Source organism: Bactrocera dorsalis, chromosome 3 (genome assembly GCF_023373825.1).
Source record: "Bactrocera dorsalis isolate Fly_Bdor chromosome 3, ASM2337382v1, whole genome shotgun sequence".
Lineage (NCBI taxonomy): Eukaryota > Metazoa > Arthropoda > Insecta > Diptera > Tephritidae > Bactrocera > Bactrocera dorsalis.
Genome location: NC_064305.1, coordinates 62039313 through 62054548, shown reverse-complemented (window position 1 = coordinate 62054548; position 15236 = coordinate 62039313). Strand labels below are relative to the sequence as shown.

The window sequence follows — 15236 nt, the reverse complement described above, 5'->3', positions numbered from 1 at the left end:
ATATAAATATTATAATACGCATTAAAACTCGTTAACATAAACTCATCACTCTCCATTTCAGTGCGAAATACGTCTGCCACGCAAGGGCTACTCGGTACCTCGTGCTGGCAATGTACAAGCCACACTGCTGAATCCCATGGGCACCGTGGTGCGCATGTTCGTCATACCGTATGATATGCGCGACATGCCGCCACTACATCAAACATTCATAAGACAACGCATACTGGCCGAGGCCAGCACGCATGAAGCAGCGACGACGCAAAATGTACAGAGGAGCACGACACACGGTTACGGCAGCAGTGGACGTAGTGGCGGTAGTGGTGCTGGTGGCGACGACAATTTGAGCATAAACAATAACAATAACGAATGCTATCAGAGTAATAATAACGGTAATAACAACAATAATGCCAAAAATAAGTATCGTCTGTCACCAAGCGGCGGCCTGCACGGCGAAAGCAATCTCGGACACTTCATATCCGCGGAGAATATGAAACGCCTACGTTATTCCATACATTTAAGGTAAGTAAACTTATTTAATATAAACAACAATAACACACATTTAGAGCGAAAATTTGGCCAACAAAAATTGTAAATTTTTTAAAAATCTAAATTCACTTTTGGTTCACGAAAAGTTTGCGCATTATTGGCAACCAACCATAAGTACACAGCGCTAAACCAGTCTCTTCTACCCTTGTGCTACATTCTCCCTCTCGAACACTTTGCAGATTCCAAACGTCGCGTTCGGGTCGCCTCTCACTGCACACCGATATACGCTTGTTGATCTCACGCCGCACCGATTGTGATACGGCAGCGGCACACGCCAAAGGCGTACTGGAAGCGCCCAATGATCTCGTCACCGACACCGTTATGCCAACAAATCCCAAATATAGCGCACGTCAAGACCAAAGCAACAACAATAGTAACAGCAGCGGCAGTGGCAGCGGTAGCAGCAATGGCAGCAATATAAATGTCATCGCCGCAACGGTCAGCACAACAAATAGTACAACAATAACAACTAACAACAATAACGGTAGCGGCAGCAATAAGATTTAGTAGTTGGTGCGAGCAGTGCGCACACAAACGCATCATTATTTTTTATTACTTTGGAAACAGTTGCGTTTACGTTTGCAACACTGGCACTGCAGTTATAATTAGTGGGCGGGCGGGCGAAAGGAAGTCAACCAGCAAGCTGGGGCGGCACGGAGCTGATGTGCATGGGCGCAGAAAGCAGCAGAACTTTAATTTCGGCCACTCGTGCGGCATATGCTGGCAACAACAATAGCAGCAATATTAAATATCTTAATTACAACAACAATATTCTACAATTTCACACTTTATTTCCTATGTTAACCATTTACATTAGTGCGCCACTGCGTCCATGTCATGCCACTCTTTTTCGTTTTCCATCTAAATAGTTATCGTCTTTTACCCTCACCTTACTCTCACCCCTCACAGCCATTTATTCACCATACACTCTCACTCTCATTCTCATTTTGCCCCCATCTATGTTACAATCGAACACAAGCGCCCCGCCTCCTCCCTATGCACACACCTGCATACAACTCACACACATGCTCATCAACTAAATACCTTATGTACAATTCGATACAAAACACATTGTGTATTTTTATTTATTTTAGAAATATTACTTAAATATACATATAATATATATATTTTTTTTAGTATCATAAACATACAATATACTACGATATACATATTATATATTTTTTAATTGAAAAACAATACAAATTGAAATGAAATTTGCAAATTTAATTACAACAAAAACAATTTCATTTTTAAAAATATTCAAATGGCCGACGCAACTGCTGCGCTTGTGAGGCAGTGCAGAATGATGGAGTTGCAGGCAAGTGGCTTATCTAGTGGGCAAGTTGTTGTGGCGCATATGTACATATGTGTATACACTTGAGTGTATCTGTGTTAGTGTATTGGATGTTGGCGCAAAAAGCTGGCAGTAACTTAGAAAGTGTTTTTTGGAGGTTGAAAAGCTTCTCTTTTCAAATTTTTGTTTATGCAGATTCGCAAATCCATAAAAAATATTATTCTTTTAGTTATATAAAATCGCAATACCCTAAAAAATTTAAATTTTTTTATTTACATGAACTCGAAAATCCATACAGAAATATTCAGTTTTTTATTAATCGAAAGTACGCAAATCAAAAAAACATAATTTAATTTTTTTGAAATTTATTATTTTGCTGATTATGAAAGACATTGGCAACGCTGTATGCGCAATATTCTTTAATACATTTGAAAATTATTATAATTTATTATGATTTTGGCATATCTTCTACTTGATGCTCTATGTTTACAAGTTGGAACTTATAATTTTAGGAAATTATCCTTTAAAAACTTAAAAGCTAAAACATGGTATGATTTTAAATGTTTAATTATTGTAAATTTTATGTATTTTATAATTTTATCCTTTCGTAATTCGGTGATCCCCGGCTTATTATCTCATTCGCTGCCTATTCTTCGGTTATATTCTTCCTTCGCTTCCCTTCGTTAGAATTTTATTAGTAACTGTTATGAAAAGAAAGAATTCAAATTGATTTTGAATTTTCGTTGAAATGTGAATATATGTATGCAAACGCTAATATCGGTCCATTTCGTATGTACGTATGTGTGTGTCTGAATGTGGTATTTTTTTAGTTTTTTGAATTAAATATACAAAATATTTAAATACTAAAAATAATTAAAGAATAATAAAGACGAAATTAAAAATAAAATAAAATTAAAAATAAATAAATATTAAAGACGAAATTAAAAATGTATTATTAAGATAATTATAAAAAAGTACAAAATATAATTAAAAATACAATAAATGAAAATAAAATTAAATTTAAAAATTAAAATAAAATAAAATACAAAAATAAAATGTATGAGAAGAAACAAAAATTAAAATAAAATAAACGAGGAAAGAAACAAATATAATCAATATAGTGAGCAATTAAGTTAAAATAAACTGAATATGAAAAATTAGAAAAATATATTAATAAAAAATACAACACCACTAAGAGTCAATTAAAACAAAAGACGAAGTAGAGAAAAAATACATTTTTCAAACCTGAGCATTAATTTTTAATTCCTAATAAAATGAATTTAACTAATTTCTAAAAAAAAATAATAAATATAATATCAAAATAAAATAGATTTTCATATTAATAATAATAGAAAGTAAATAAATATAATTATGATAATAAAAAAATATATACATACATATATAAAAATGAACATTTTTTTTTATTTCAAATGAATTATAAAATTTAATAATTTAATTTAATGAATTTAATTGAAAAACTACATTCAAAATAAAATAAATATTTTTATAACAATAATATAAAAATGTAAGAAATATTTTAGTAATAATAATAATATAATAGAGATCAAAATAGAAAAAAGACTGCTAAAAATAATATTTGTAAATCTAAAAATATATAATATGAATATACAAATAAAAATAATAAAATCGAAAATATTAAAAATATAAAAACTGACATTTTAGACAGAAAATGTATATAAATATATTTTTTTAAATTAATATTTTATTTAAATTTAAATAAAAATATTAAATTTTTGTATTTAATTTTTTTTTATTTATTTTATTTAAAAATATTAAATTTTTTTATTTAAATAATTTTTTTTTTAATTTTAATTTTAATATATTTTGTTTTTAATTTCAATATATTGTTTTTTAATTTTTATTTAAATAAAACTAAACATTTATATTTAAAGTGAATATTTTTTAAAAAATATTTTTGAAGAACTAAAAAGAAAGTGAATTCAGTTAAATTTAATAACAAAGAAATTAATTACATTTGAAAAAAAAACATTTAAATTTATAAAAAAAATTTCAATAATGCAAATTTTAATAAAACTTTGTATAAGTAATAGTTTAGCCTCTTTTAATACAGTAAGAAATAATAAAAGAGTATTGCAATATGAAAAATCAACAAAAATGTAATATTATATAAATAATAAATTTAATGCTATATAAATAATAAATAAGTTCAATATAAAAATATAAAAAAAATAAAATGAACTTAATTCAAGAAAAAAAGTTTATCAAAACTCAATTATAATAAAATTTAATATAAAAAAATAAAATTTAATATAAAAAAATAAGACTTAATATAAAATAAAATAAAACTAATATAAAATAAAATAAAATTCAATAAAAAACTTAATTCAAGAAATAAATTTGTTTCATAGCTCACTTATGATAAAAATTAATGAAATAAATTTAATTCAAGAAAAAAATATTTAACCTAAATTGATTTTACATAAAATACATATTATACATAAAAAAGTTTCAGTAAAAAAATTTGTATTTTTTTTTCGTATAATGACTACAAGGAATGAAGATATCTGTTCAATTTTATGTTGTAAAGTGATCTAATTATTAATTATTAACTAATTTACTAAAATTTATTCGTTTTATATTTTTTTTTAACTCCTCAACGCCAAATTGGTTGTGTTTTATCATTAGTTTATGTAGAATTGTTACGCTGATCATGTGCCTTTTGTAACACGATTTAAGTTTTATTAATGATTGTTTGCGTGAATTTAATAAATTTTTTATTTTTTTTTTTTTAATTAGTTATAAAATGGTTTATTAAATTTTTTTTCAACTTAAATAAATATTTATATTTACTTATTATCTATTAAAAAATTGGCTAAAAAAGTTATTAATTTTTTTATTCTTGCTATTGAATTTTTTAAATAAGTTTTAATGGTCTAAAATTAAAAAAATATATATGTATGTATACAAATATTTACTGAATCGTCAAAATTTAAAAGCAAATTTTGTCTAAAATTTACTGTTGCGCCGAATTGCGGTTTAATACAAAATTATGATTTCATTATGAGGCCTTGTATTTTTTGTGCACTTGATTTTTTAATTTTATTTTCAAGTATGAAAAACCTCAATGCAATCTAAGTGTGCTTTTGGCAAAAGAAAAAATTAGTTTGAAGTAAATATTAAAAAAAAGGTTTATAATAATAATAAACTGATTGATTAGTTAGTGATTTTGTTTTCTTTATTTGCAAATATTTTTGAATATTAGATTAAATATTAATGCTTAAACTATTAAAATATTAATTTAAAATTTATTTTTATGTTAAAATAAATATTTTATGCAGATCATGTGGAAAAATGTCTAATAAGCCTCATATACAAGTAGAATGGCACTTCGGGTATACACGTATTTGTTTGAATTTAAGGTTATGTTGAAATTTGTTTTTTTTTAATTTATTATTTATTTAAAAAATATATTTCATAAAAATTTCTTGAAGACAATCTTAAATATTAATTATTCAATTATACAAATATTATTTTAAAATTGCCACTCGAATGATTTTAAAAAAAATTTCAATTATGTCCATCGTAGCACGGAATTTCGAGTATACACGACGGACTTGTTACTATTTAAGCGATTCGGAAAGTAATAATTAATTTCTTATTAAAATTGAAATGATTTTCTTAGTTTCGGATATAAGGTTAAAATTAAAAAAAGAATAATAATTTGATTTTGATAGAAGGTTGAAATTAAATAAAAAACAATAATGACTTGATTTCATAAAAAATCCATACTAAAATTTAAATAATTTCTTGACAATTTCAAAACATGAATTTGTACCAAGTGTACACCAAGCGCAATATAATCAGATATGTAAAACCAGAGAACTTAGAAATACAAAAAGTTGCAGCGGTTGGTTGACAGCGAACTTGTGCTAAGATCTCTAGTAAATTTTTGAGTTGAACTTTGAGGTTAGATAACTTTTGACACATGCAGAGTTCACACTTCAACACAAATATGTACAAATTAACGCACTAAAAAAAATATATTTTTTTAATAGAAGAGAAAAAATTTATTTAAAAAAATTTTAAATCGTGAAATATCGGTGAATGACATTAAATATTTTTCTTCAGAAAAAAATATATTTGCGTTAAATTATTGCTAGATAATAAAATCTTAAATATTGCGTAAAAAATGCTTAAAAAGAAATTAGTTGAAATAATTGTGGAGACAAAGTGAAATTTTTGGTTATATAATTTTAAATATTTAAATTTTTTTTATTCAATTTGTATGTACTATTTGCGTATTATATTTTTGAAGTGAGAAATCGTTTTTTTTTTTTTTAATTTTATTATTTTTAATATTTTTTGCAATAATTCTATTACTGATTAAAGAAGTTAAGTAAAATTATTTTTAAATTGCTCTCAATCTCTGGTATTATTTTTATTATTTTTTTGGAAATGAAATACATATACTTGTATTACATTAAATTATTATTTTTTTTTATAAAGTCATTATCAAATAATTTTTTTTTAAATCATTATTATATAATTTTTTTATTGTTATATATTTTTTTAGTATTATATTAAAGTTTTTTTTTATAGAATCGTTATCATTAATTTTTTTTTTTGTGAAAACATTATTATATATTTTTCTTTGTTATATTAAATTTTTTTATTATAAATTTATTATTATATTAAATTAATATTTTTAAATCATTATTTTATTATTTTTTTTTTATAAATGACTTGTTATATTTTATAAAATATTTTTTTTTTTATAATTATATTTTTTTATAAAATCATTATCAAATTTAAATTTTAACTGTTTAACCATTACTGTATTAATTTTTTTATAATTTTTTTTTAAATGACTTGTTACATTTTATAAAAAACTGTTTTTATAAATTCACAATCATATTAAAATTCGTTTTATGAAGTCATTATATTAAAGTTTTTTATAAAATCATGCTATTTTTTTTTAAATCATTATATTTTTTATTTATTATAAAATTAAAAATTAAAAATTAATCATTATCAATATTTTTTTTTATAAAGTTATCAAATTAAATTATTATTTTTTTATAAAATCATTTTTATACACAATTTTTTTATTTAGTATGCACAACATCCTCTCCAGAAATTTAGTTATTTTTTCCTTTGGAATTAATTATTTTTTATAATAAATTTCTATGCAATGGTTTACATATTTATTTGTATGCCTGTGTGTGTATATGTATGTAAGCATTTCTGTGATACGATATGAGCGTTTTGCATTTACGATATTCGACGATTAATAAGAAAACAGAGATCTTTAGGTAAAAAATAAATTATCTTTGAAAAAATATTAAAATAATAATTAATAAACTAATAAGTGACTAACAAAGAAATTAAATAATAATTATGCGTACAATAATTAGAATGCAATATTTTAGTGTGTATAATTTAAAGTTATAGTTCATGATTCCCCAATTTGTTGCACATGTTGCATAATAACTATTAAACATTAATTGAATAATTATTAGTTAACAATGAAAATATACATATATATTTGTGTACATATGTATATAGTTGCATATGATCAATCAAGTGTTCTTTACAAATATACAACAATTTTATTTAAATAATAACTATGATATTTAATAAAAGTTAATGCTTACAAATAACAAATTGTGTTTACGCTATAAAATGTATATATATATATAAATATATATGCATATATATTAATTTTATTTATTTGAAATGCGCAATATAACCACTAACACACACACACATGCTTTCAGTACACATGTGTGTGTGTGTGTTTATCATATATTTGTAGTTTAAACAATTAATTCTAGTAACTAGCAATGAGATCTGATTAATTTTGTGACATATCCCCGCCGCCTTTTTAAAATCGATAAACAATAATTAATTTTATGAAAAAAGTGTGTGTATAAATACATACATGCATATGTGTCTGATGTAGTACTCGCAGTAGGGGGTTGTCGGTGTTGTTGTAGTTTTATGTTTTTAATTCAAGCGCAGAATTTACAGTTATAGATGTGTATGTGTTGATCACTTACACATTTGCATATATTTGTATGTAGAAGTTAAATGAAAATGGAAAAAGAAAATTATTTTTACTAAACTAGAGTTTTGAATTGTGAATTGTTGGCGAAAAAATGGCAATAAAATAATAATGTTTTATAATTATGAGAATTTAAAATTTTTTGTTTCATAAAAACTTGCAGATCCTTAAAAAAATATATATTTTTTAATTTTTGTGTGTTCATTAAGGTTTTTGAAATATAATTAGTTCAATATTTTTTGCTAGAAGTTTTAAGTTTTTTGCTGAAATGGAAAATAATTAAAGATACTACAAAAACAAATGTCTTATATTAGAAAAACAAAAATTGAGTACGGAATTTTGAAACTTTTATGCTGAATTCCAAAAAATTTCAAAACGCCATCATGAATATTTAAAGTTTGAAAAGTCGCTAGGCCTGGTTTTTTGTTGTGTAAGAGACTTACAGCCATATTTTTATTATTATTTTAATATTTTTATAAATAAAAGTGGAATATTGCAAAAAGAAAATATTAATTTCGGAGTAAAAAATATTTGCAGAGTAAAAAAAATATAATAAGAGAATTTTAATTTCGGAGTAAAAAAATATAAGAGAATTTTAATTTTGAAGTAAAAAATATTTTCGGAGTAAAAAAATATTTTCGGAGTAAAAAAATATTTTCGGACAAAAATAAAATATTTTTTTTTTTAATTTTTTTGGAGTAACTACATTTTTTTTTCGCTTAACATTAATATTAAGAATTACAAAAAGACCGTTAGCGAAGAAAATATCACCAATATCACCAACATCGTAAATATTTTAAGTCTTTTGACAATGTTCCACCAGTTTTTCGTTTTCAGAAACTTGAAGCCATATTTTTTTTAATATTTTTGTTTATATTATTTTTTTATAATAATTCTTATAAAATTTTGTTTAATTTTTTTTTTATTTCCACTTGAAAAAATTAAATACTTCTATAAAAAATAAACAATCAAATAATTTAATAAAAAGTTTAAAGCTCAAAAATTTTAATTTTATTTACTGGTTCAAAATTTTAACAAACGCACATAAAAATTATTGTTTAATTTTAATTATTTGTTTTATTTTATGAAAAATAAAACTAATAAAATTTTGTTATGAAAATAATTCTAATAAAATTTTGTTTAATTTTTTTTTATTCCCACTTTAAAAAATTAACAAAATTTCCATAAAAAGTTAAACAATCAAATAATTTAATAAAAAAATTAAAATCGATATTTTGAAGTTAAAAAACTAAAACTATTTTTTCTTTCATTTTTACTACCCCAAAATTTTAACAAATTACCATAAAAGAGATCTTTCTAATTTTAATTATTTGTTTCATTTTTACTAATAAAATATTTTATTAAATTCTTATTAAATTTTAGGTCATTTTTTTTTTAATATTTTCCCCTGACAATTTTAATTGTTTTATCTTAAGAAACTGGAAATTCATAAAATTTTCTAAAAAAAAAATTTTTAACAATATTTTGTAGTTAAATATTTTTTAAAAACGAAATTCAGTTTTTCATTTAATTTTTTACTGACCAAACTTTTATCACATAATTTTTTAATGAAATTATTTAATTTTTTTTTTGAATTTCATCAAAATTTAGTAGTCTTTTAAATATTTTCTATAGACAATTTTTAATTATTTTACATCAAGAAACTGGAATTTCATATTACGAGTATAAAATTTACTAAAAATAAATTTGGAACAAAATAATGGTTAAAATCAAAAAAATAAATTCAAAGTTTGGTAATTTTTTTTAGATATTTTGCTTGATAATTTTTAATTACTTTACTTGAAGAATTTGAAAAAATATTAAATTTTTTTTAAACATTAATGTGAAGTTAAAACGTTTTTGAAACCACTCTTCAATATGAAAAGTGCAGAAACACCTTTTGCAGTCACTGTAAATGCGCTATGTAGTAGTGCGTTGCAGTTAAAAAGCAAGTCTTTGTGGAAAGCAGATATGAAATTTAATTCTAAAACAAAAGTAGTGATTACAGTTTGTCTTAAATACATAAATATGTGTGATAAATTACATAATGAAGTAAACAATTAATGAGAAAAAGTGAAAATATGAATTTAATGTCTAACTATAAGTAAGTATGCGGCAAGTAAAAAACAAAAACAATTATTAACAATAAAGGTAGAAGTTTTAAGTTATGGAAAAAAATATTAAAAAAAAAGAAAATTATACTTGTACAATATTTTGGTAATAAATAAATGAAAGCATTCAACTAACAAATTGAAATGGCCATACTATATACTTATACATATGTATGTAATTTAGCAGTAACACTGAAACATGCAAACATACACCCACAAATGTAGTGTTAGCGCCTGGTGTCGAGGGACGGTGGACGGTTTAGTGAAAATTGTTGCGACGCTTAAGTTTAAAGAAAATGTAGAGAGTTAAATGCGTGTATTTTAAAGTTAAAACACTAATACCTTCAACACTAGCAATTTATTTAACCGTTAAGTAACGTTTAATAGAAAACTTATTTTATATTTCACTTGGCAAGTTGGCGAAATATTAAAAAATTGAGCGGAGAATACATATGTACATGTTCAAAAGCAAGCAATAGCGGTAGTTTTTTGAAAATATAATAAAAAAAAGAAGAATATAATGCAAAAACTAATTAAAAATAAAAAAATATATAAATAAAAAAAAGAAAATTATACATAAAAAAAAGAAAGTTATAAATAAAAAAATCAAATAAAATTGTTTGGAAAACTGTCAGTTTAATAAGATCAGCCAGCTACTGTAGTGAGTTAAATAGAAAACAACTAATGTTAACTATTATCAATAATGCGAATATTAAATAGCAGCTAACATACAAACATATATACATTTGTGTGTGTGCATATATTTAAGTATATAAGTATAAACAAAAAACAATAAATGCATACAAAGTGGATCACACAACACAACAACAAACATATTGTAAGAAATATACTAAAAAATCATACTACATAGTACATAGACACACACAAACAAACACAAACAAGAAAACAAATGAAAGAAATTTATTTTAGAAAACAAATGAATAAACAATATAAAGCGGGTGAGCGCAAAAAAATATAAAACACACAAAAAGTAAAGCAAACCCGTGGGCATAAGTGAAAGAAGATACTTATCTATGCAGTAATCAATAAAATCAAAATGATTGTTAAAAAATAAATAACAGTTTTTTATTTAAATGTTTATGATAAAAAAATTTAAATTGAAAAATACAAGCAAAGTGTTGGGTAAGTAATACACAATAGGCGAAATATTTACTAAAATATTAAAATTTATTAAATGAGCAATAAAACACCATTAAACACTATAATTTCTTTAAAAAAGTATTAAAAAATAAATTTAATTATGTTTTTCAACTAATTTGCGCTCAAATGCACAAATGAAGACGCACAAACATGCTCTGTTAACATTTCACAATTGGCGCCTAAAAGTATGCAACATTAAATAGAAGGCCGCACCAGCGCTGCCGACGTCTTAGAAATATGACACTTTTCCAACATCTGCAATTCCACCAGGCGACCAGGAGTAGACAGCAAGTGGCTGGCGGGCCAAAAACTGCGTTCAGCTTCTTTGAGATGTGTCCATTCACAATGACAAATTAAAAAAAAATTTTATACCTGAACCTGCACGCGAGTATGATTGAGCAATTTGCCAGAAAATTAAAAACGTAAACACGTGTTAATAATAAATTATAAATAAATAAATCAGAAATAACAATAAATTAACAAAATATTAATAGTTTTTCAATAATAGCAAACATTTTATTATTGTGAATGGTTATAGTCGAAAGAAGTTGCGCTACTGACATTTCATCACATGTGTTATTGTTTTGATTCAAATTTGCAGGCATACAGAAGAAAACGCGGCGCATAATTTATTAAATAAATTCTGAAAGAAAATCGCAGCCAAAAGCACTCAAATGGCTAACGATTCGTCCGATAGTGATTACAATGTTGAAGAGTTTGTGAAACCGAAACGTGTGCGGCGCACAGTGAATGACGATACGGCTGATTTGCTGGGCAACTTCGACGATGTCAAGCGACAGGAGATACTGGATGGCACCTATGTAGAAAAAGCGGCAGCAAGCGATTCCAGCGAAAGTGAGGAAGAGGATAGCGATGCAGAAAATACAGATGGAGAAGCAGCTACAGAAAATGGTGAAGCGAAAGATCCTACTACAACACAAGCGAATGGCGTTGGCAGTAGCGACGAAGAGGACACCGATGAAGTAAAAACCAATTTGACAAAAGAACAGTTGGGTGCGCTGATGCGTGGTGCAGCGAAAGCCAATCGACATGTGCTCTATGTGACTAATTTAAATTTCGAAACGACAAAATCCGATTTGGAATCACACTTTGGCAGCGCCGGTGCGGTAAAAAGTGTGCGCATACCAAAGAAACGACGCGGTGGTTTTGCGTTTGTGGAAATGGCTGATCTGGAGGGCTATCAACGTGGTTTTCAACTACATAATTCTATGCTGCAAGGACGCACGATTAAAGTGCAATTCTCAGAGGCGGGCAAAAAGAAGTCTGCAAATAAGAAAAATATATTGAAACAGAAAAATAGAAAATTAGCTGAAATGCGTAACGAGCAGAAGACATTTACGAAGAGCGGTAAATTCTACGATAAAAATTTGAAAAAGGAGAAAGCAAAAGATTTGCTTGCACGTAAACGTTGGCGTAAGCCGGCGGGTGCTAGAGGACCGAAACCTTAATTTTATTGTTTGCAATTATAGTTAGAATTATTAATAAAACTTCTATTTTACTGACAACAACACAACAGACTAATTTTTCCACAATTTAGTCTACTTTAACAATGTAACACACAGGTGTACCTTTACTTGTCGCTAGGATTATTTGAGCCAGCGCACAATGTAGAAGTTCTTCTTCCCCACACGTAGCAGTGAGAGTCCATTTTTCAACACATGAATGCCATGCGAAATAATTTCAGCGATATTCTGCACACGCTTTTGGTTAATATAGAAACCGCCGGCGGCTATAATGCGCATCGCATCACCTATAACAAATAAAATTTGTGTGTTGCGTAAATGTTGGTGAATTTTGTTATAATTATGTTTACTTTCACTGTTGAAACACTTTGCCTTCATTGCCAATTGCAGCATAGACATGCCCGGTTCGGCTAGTAAGTCCACCACTTTTGCACCGGCGAATGTCTGTTTCACCTCCTCGTAATTGAGTTCTCCCAACGCATCCACACTACCCTTATATAAAGCGTCTGTTATGCGCTCTGCCTGCTTAAGTCCCTTTTCTGCAAATAAATAAATTAAAAATATATGCATAGTATAACACGAAGAATTTACCTCCATGCACGAGCAGTGTAACATCTTCGGCTAGCAGTGTTTGTGCTTTACGTTTTTCTGGCTCCCTGTTATGTTCACGCATCAACAGTTCAACTTCTGGCAGCGGTATGAATGTAAAAAGTTTTAATAGCTTTTCAACCTCGGAATCAGGCATGCGCACAAAGAATTGGTACAGCGCAAATGCAGAGGTCATCTCTTCATCCAGCCAAACAGCATTTCCTGCCGATTTGCCAAATTTGTCACCTTCTTCGTTGGTTACCAACGGCAATGTCATGCCAAATACCGGTTTTTTAATAACACGACTTATTAACTCATGCCCGGTCATCAGATTACCCATCTGATCGGAGCCGCCCATTTGGAAACGACAATCATAGGCACGACATAAATGCAACCAATCGTATGCTTGGAAAATTTGATAAGTGAACTCGGTAAAACTCATGCCAGACTCGGACTCTAGGCGCGTTTGTACAGATGATCGTGATAGCATGGAGCCCATACGGAAATGACGACCCATGTTGGCTATGAAATCGATGAGATTGATATTCGCATACCAGTCGGCATTGTTCACAACACTTTGAAAAATAATGATACATTATTAAAATTAATCTTTTTACTAAGTAATAAAAACTACTTACCGTAATTCAGGCAGTTTGTGTTTGTATTTTTTGTCGTCCCACAAGCAGTCTTGATGATTTTTAAATATACGCTCCAATTGACTTCTAATGCCTTTTAAATTCGTTTCGATTTCGGTTTCACCCATTTGATTGCGTTCTGTTTTGCGTCCACTTGGATCGCCAATCAAGCCGGTAGCACCGCCAACCTGAAATACCAAGATATATGAGTAATATTTACTTTCGCTTAAACTGTATGTAATTTAATGCCTCACACCAGTGCAATAGGATTATGACCGGCACGTTGACAATGCAGCAAGCCCATTATCACCAGCAAATTGCCTACATGCAAGCTATTGGCTGTTGGATCAAAGCCGGCGTAAATTGTTTGTGGTCCACTTGTGAAGAGCGCTTTCATTTGTTCACTTTGTAAAACGTTAAAAATAAATTTTAATATAAAAAAAAAAATCCATTTAATTTAAACAAACATATTTACTTTGCGGTATCGGGAAAAATATCTTGAAAGAAACCACGTCCTTTAAGTGCTAGCAGATTTTTGTACGTAATATTACGCTTGGTGTACACATGTTGTAGTTGTTTTAGTAATAATGTTTGTCGGCGTATCATTTTATGCTTATTATTTATTTAAATTTTGTTAAAAATACTGATTTTCTTATATAAAACAGTTTTTATTCTGGAATTTATGCGCTCCAGCGCCGAAATGTTGAATAATAAGGTTAATTTGACAGCTGATTTTATTTTGGGAACAGTTGAACAAGTTGATGTTACAGAGCAGATATGTTATAATACGAGAATTGTGATTTGTTTGATTTGCGGTGTTGTGAGTGTTTCGCTTTTTGAGTTTCGAGATGGAATTTTAAATTCTGAAATTTGTTATTGTAACTGTTATTTCGTCAACTTGCTAAGACTTAATACAATCGAAGTTATGCGCTGTAACAATGGTAATGAACCGTAAAAAATAGACTTTGGGCCAGGCTAAATGAAGTGCCATGTGGGATTTAGAAGTTTAGTTTATGACAATAACCTGGAATCAGGTTGTGCTAAGTTAAAGGACTGTTTTCTCAATATCTGGTTAGCGACCATCTCTAAGTTGTGGTTAACCTTTCTGAAAAGAGTTTTGATTAAGTTAACCAGAACTTAACTAACAGATGGTTGCTAACCAAACAATGAGAAATGGGCCTTAAGTGGTTTTATGGTCATGTCTGCTGTTGTACAAGTATTGTAATGGTAATCCATCTTTAGTATATGTTAAGCTTAAATAAGGTTATTGACATTAATGAGTTAGATCCAATTGCCAATTTCAAAAAATCAGTTTTTGCGAATATCGAATGTATATTTGAGAAACTCTTCCGAAAGCTTAAAGTTAATCCG

At 27.1% G+C, this 15236-nt stretch overlaps 3 protein-coding genes across 8 annotated transcripts in view; 2 read left to right on the top strand and 1 right to left on the bottom strand.

Annotated features, from left to right (window-relative positions):
* Window positions 1–1773, top strand: part of LOC105224622 (platelet binding protein GspB) — a 174879-nt gene extending 173106 nt beyond the window's left edge. For 3 of the 4 annotated variants that reach the window (XM_049453973.1, XM_049453974.1, XM_049453972.1), the window contains 2 exons: window positions 62–519; window positions 726–1773. In XM_049453973.1, coding sequence (XP_049309930.1) covers window positions 62–519; window positions 726–1053 — 786 coding nt within the window. In that variant the 3' untranslated portion in view covers window positions 1054–1773. Of the gene's footprint in view, window positions 1–61; window positions 520–725 lie in introns of those variants that run through there. The other variant, XR_007422437.1, reaches the window with a different exon arrangement.
* A 653-nt stretch (window positions 1774–2426) lies between these two features.
* Window positions 2427–14583, bottom strand: LOC105224620 (tyrosine--tRNA ligase, mitochondrial). Of its 3 annotated transcripts, none has more exons than XM_049453995.1 (7): window positions 14341–14583; window positions 14122–14269; window positions 13869–14053; window positions 13234–13805; window positions 12993–13181; window positions 12748–12929; window positions 2427–2541 (listed from the first exon to the last, which is right to left on the bottom strand). In XM_049453995.1, exons 1-6 carry the CDS (start codon window positions 14469–14471, stop codon window positions 12766–12768), a joined length of 1389 nt encoding a protein of 462 aa, XP_049309952.1. In that variant the 5' UTR covers window positions 14472–14583; the 3' UTR covers window positions 2427–2541; window positions 12748–12765. The 3 variants fall into 3 exon arrangements, with proteins under 3 accessions (XP_049309952.1, XP_049309951.1, XP_011201067.2); XM_049453994.1 differs by lacking the exon at window positions 2427–2541 and adding an exon at window positions 12305–12442; XM_011202765.4 differs by lacking the exon at window positions 2427–2541 and having other exon boundaries at window positions 12649–12929; window positions 14341–14582.
* Window positions 11614–12627, top strand: Ygr4 (putative RNA-binding protein C365.04c). The gene has a single exon (XM_011202764.4). It carries the CDS (start codon window positions 11833–11835, stop codon window positions 12625–12627), a length of 795 nt encoding a protein of 264 aa, XP_011201066.2. The 5' UTR covers window positions 11614–11832.
* Window positions 14584–15236: the final 653 nt, after the last annotated feature.

Bases quoted from the DNA above. Each gene is read 5' to 3' on its own strand.
- LOC105224620 (XM_049453995.1), bottom strand. From the start codon at position 14,471: ATGATACGCCGACAAACATTATTACTAAAACAACTACAACATGTGTAC. The intron at 13,806-13,868 runs GTAAGTAGTTTT...TATTTTTCAAAG, and splicing joins CACAAACTGCCTGAATTACG to TGTTGTGAACAATGCCGACT. The intron at 12,930-12,992 runs GTAAACATAATT...TATTTGTTATAG, and splicing joins AAAGTGTTTCAACAGTGAAA to GTGATGCGATGCGCATTATA.
- Ygr4 (XM_011202764.4), top strand. From the start codon at position 11,833: ATGGCTAACGATTCGTCCGATAGTGATTACAATGTTGAAGAGTTTGTG.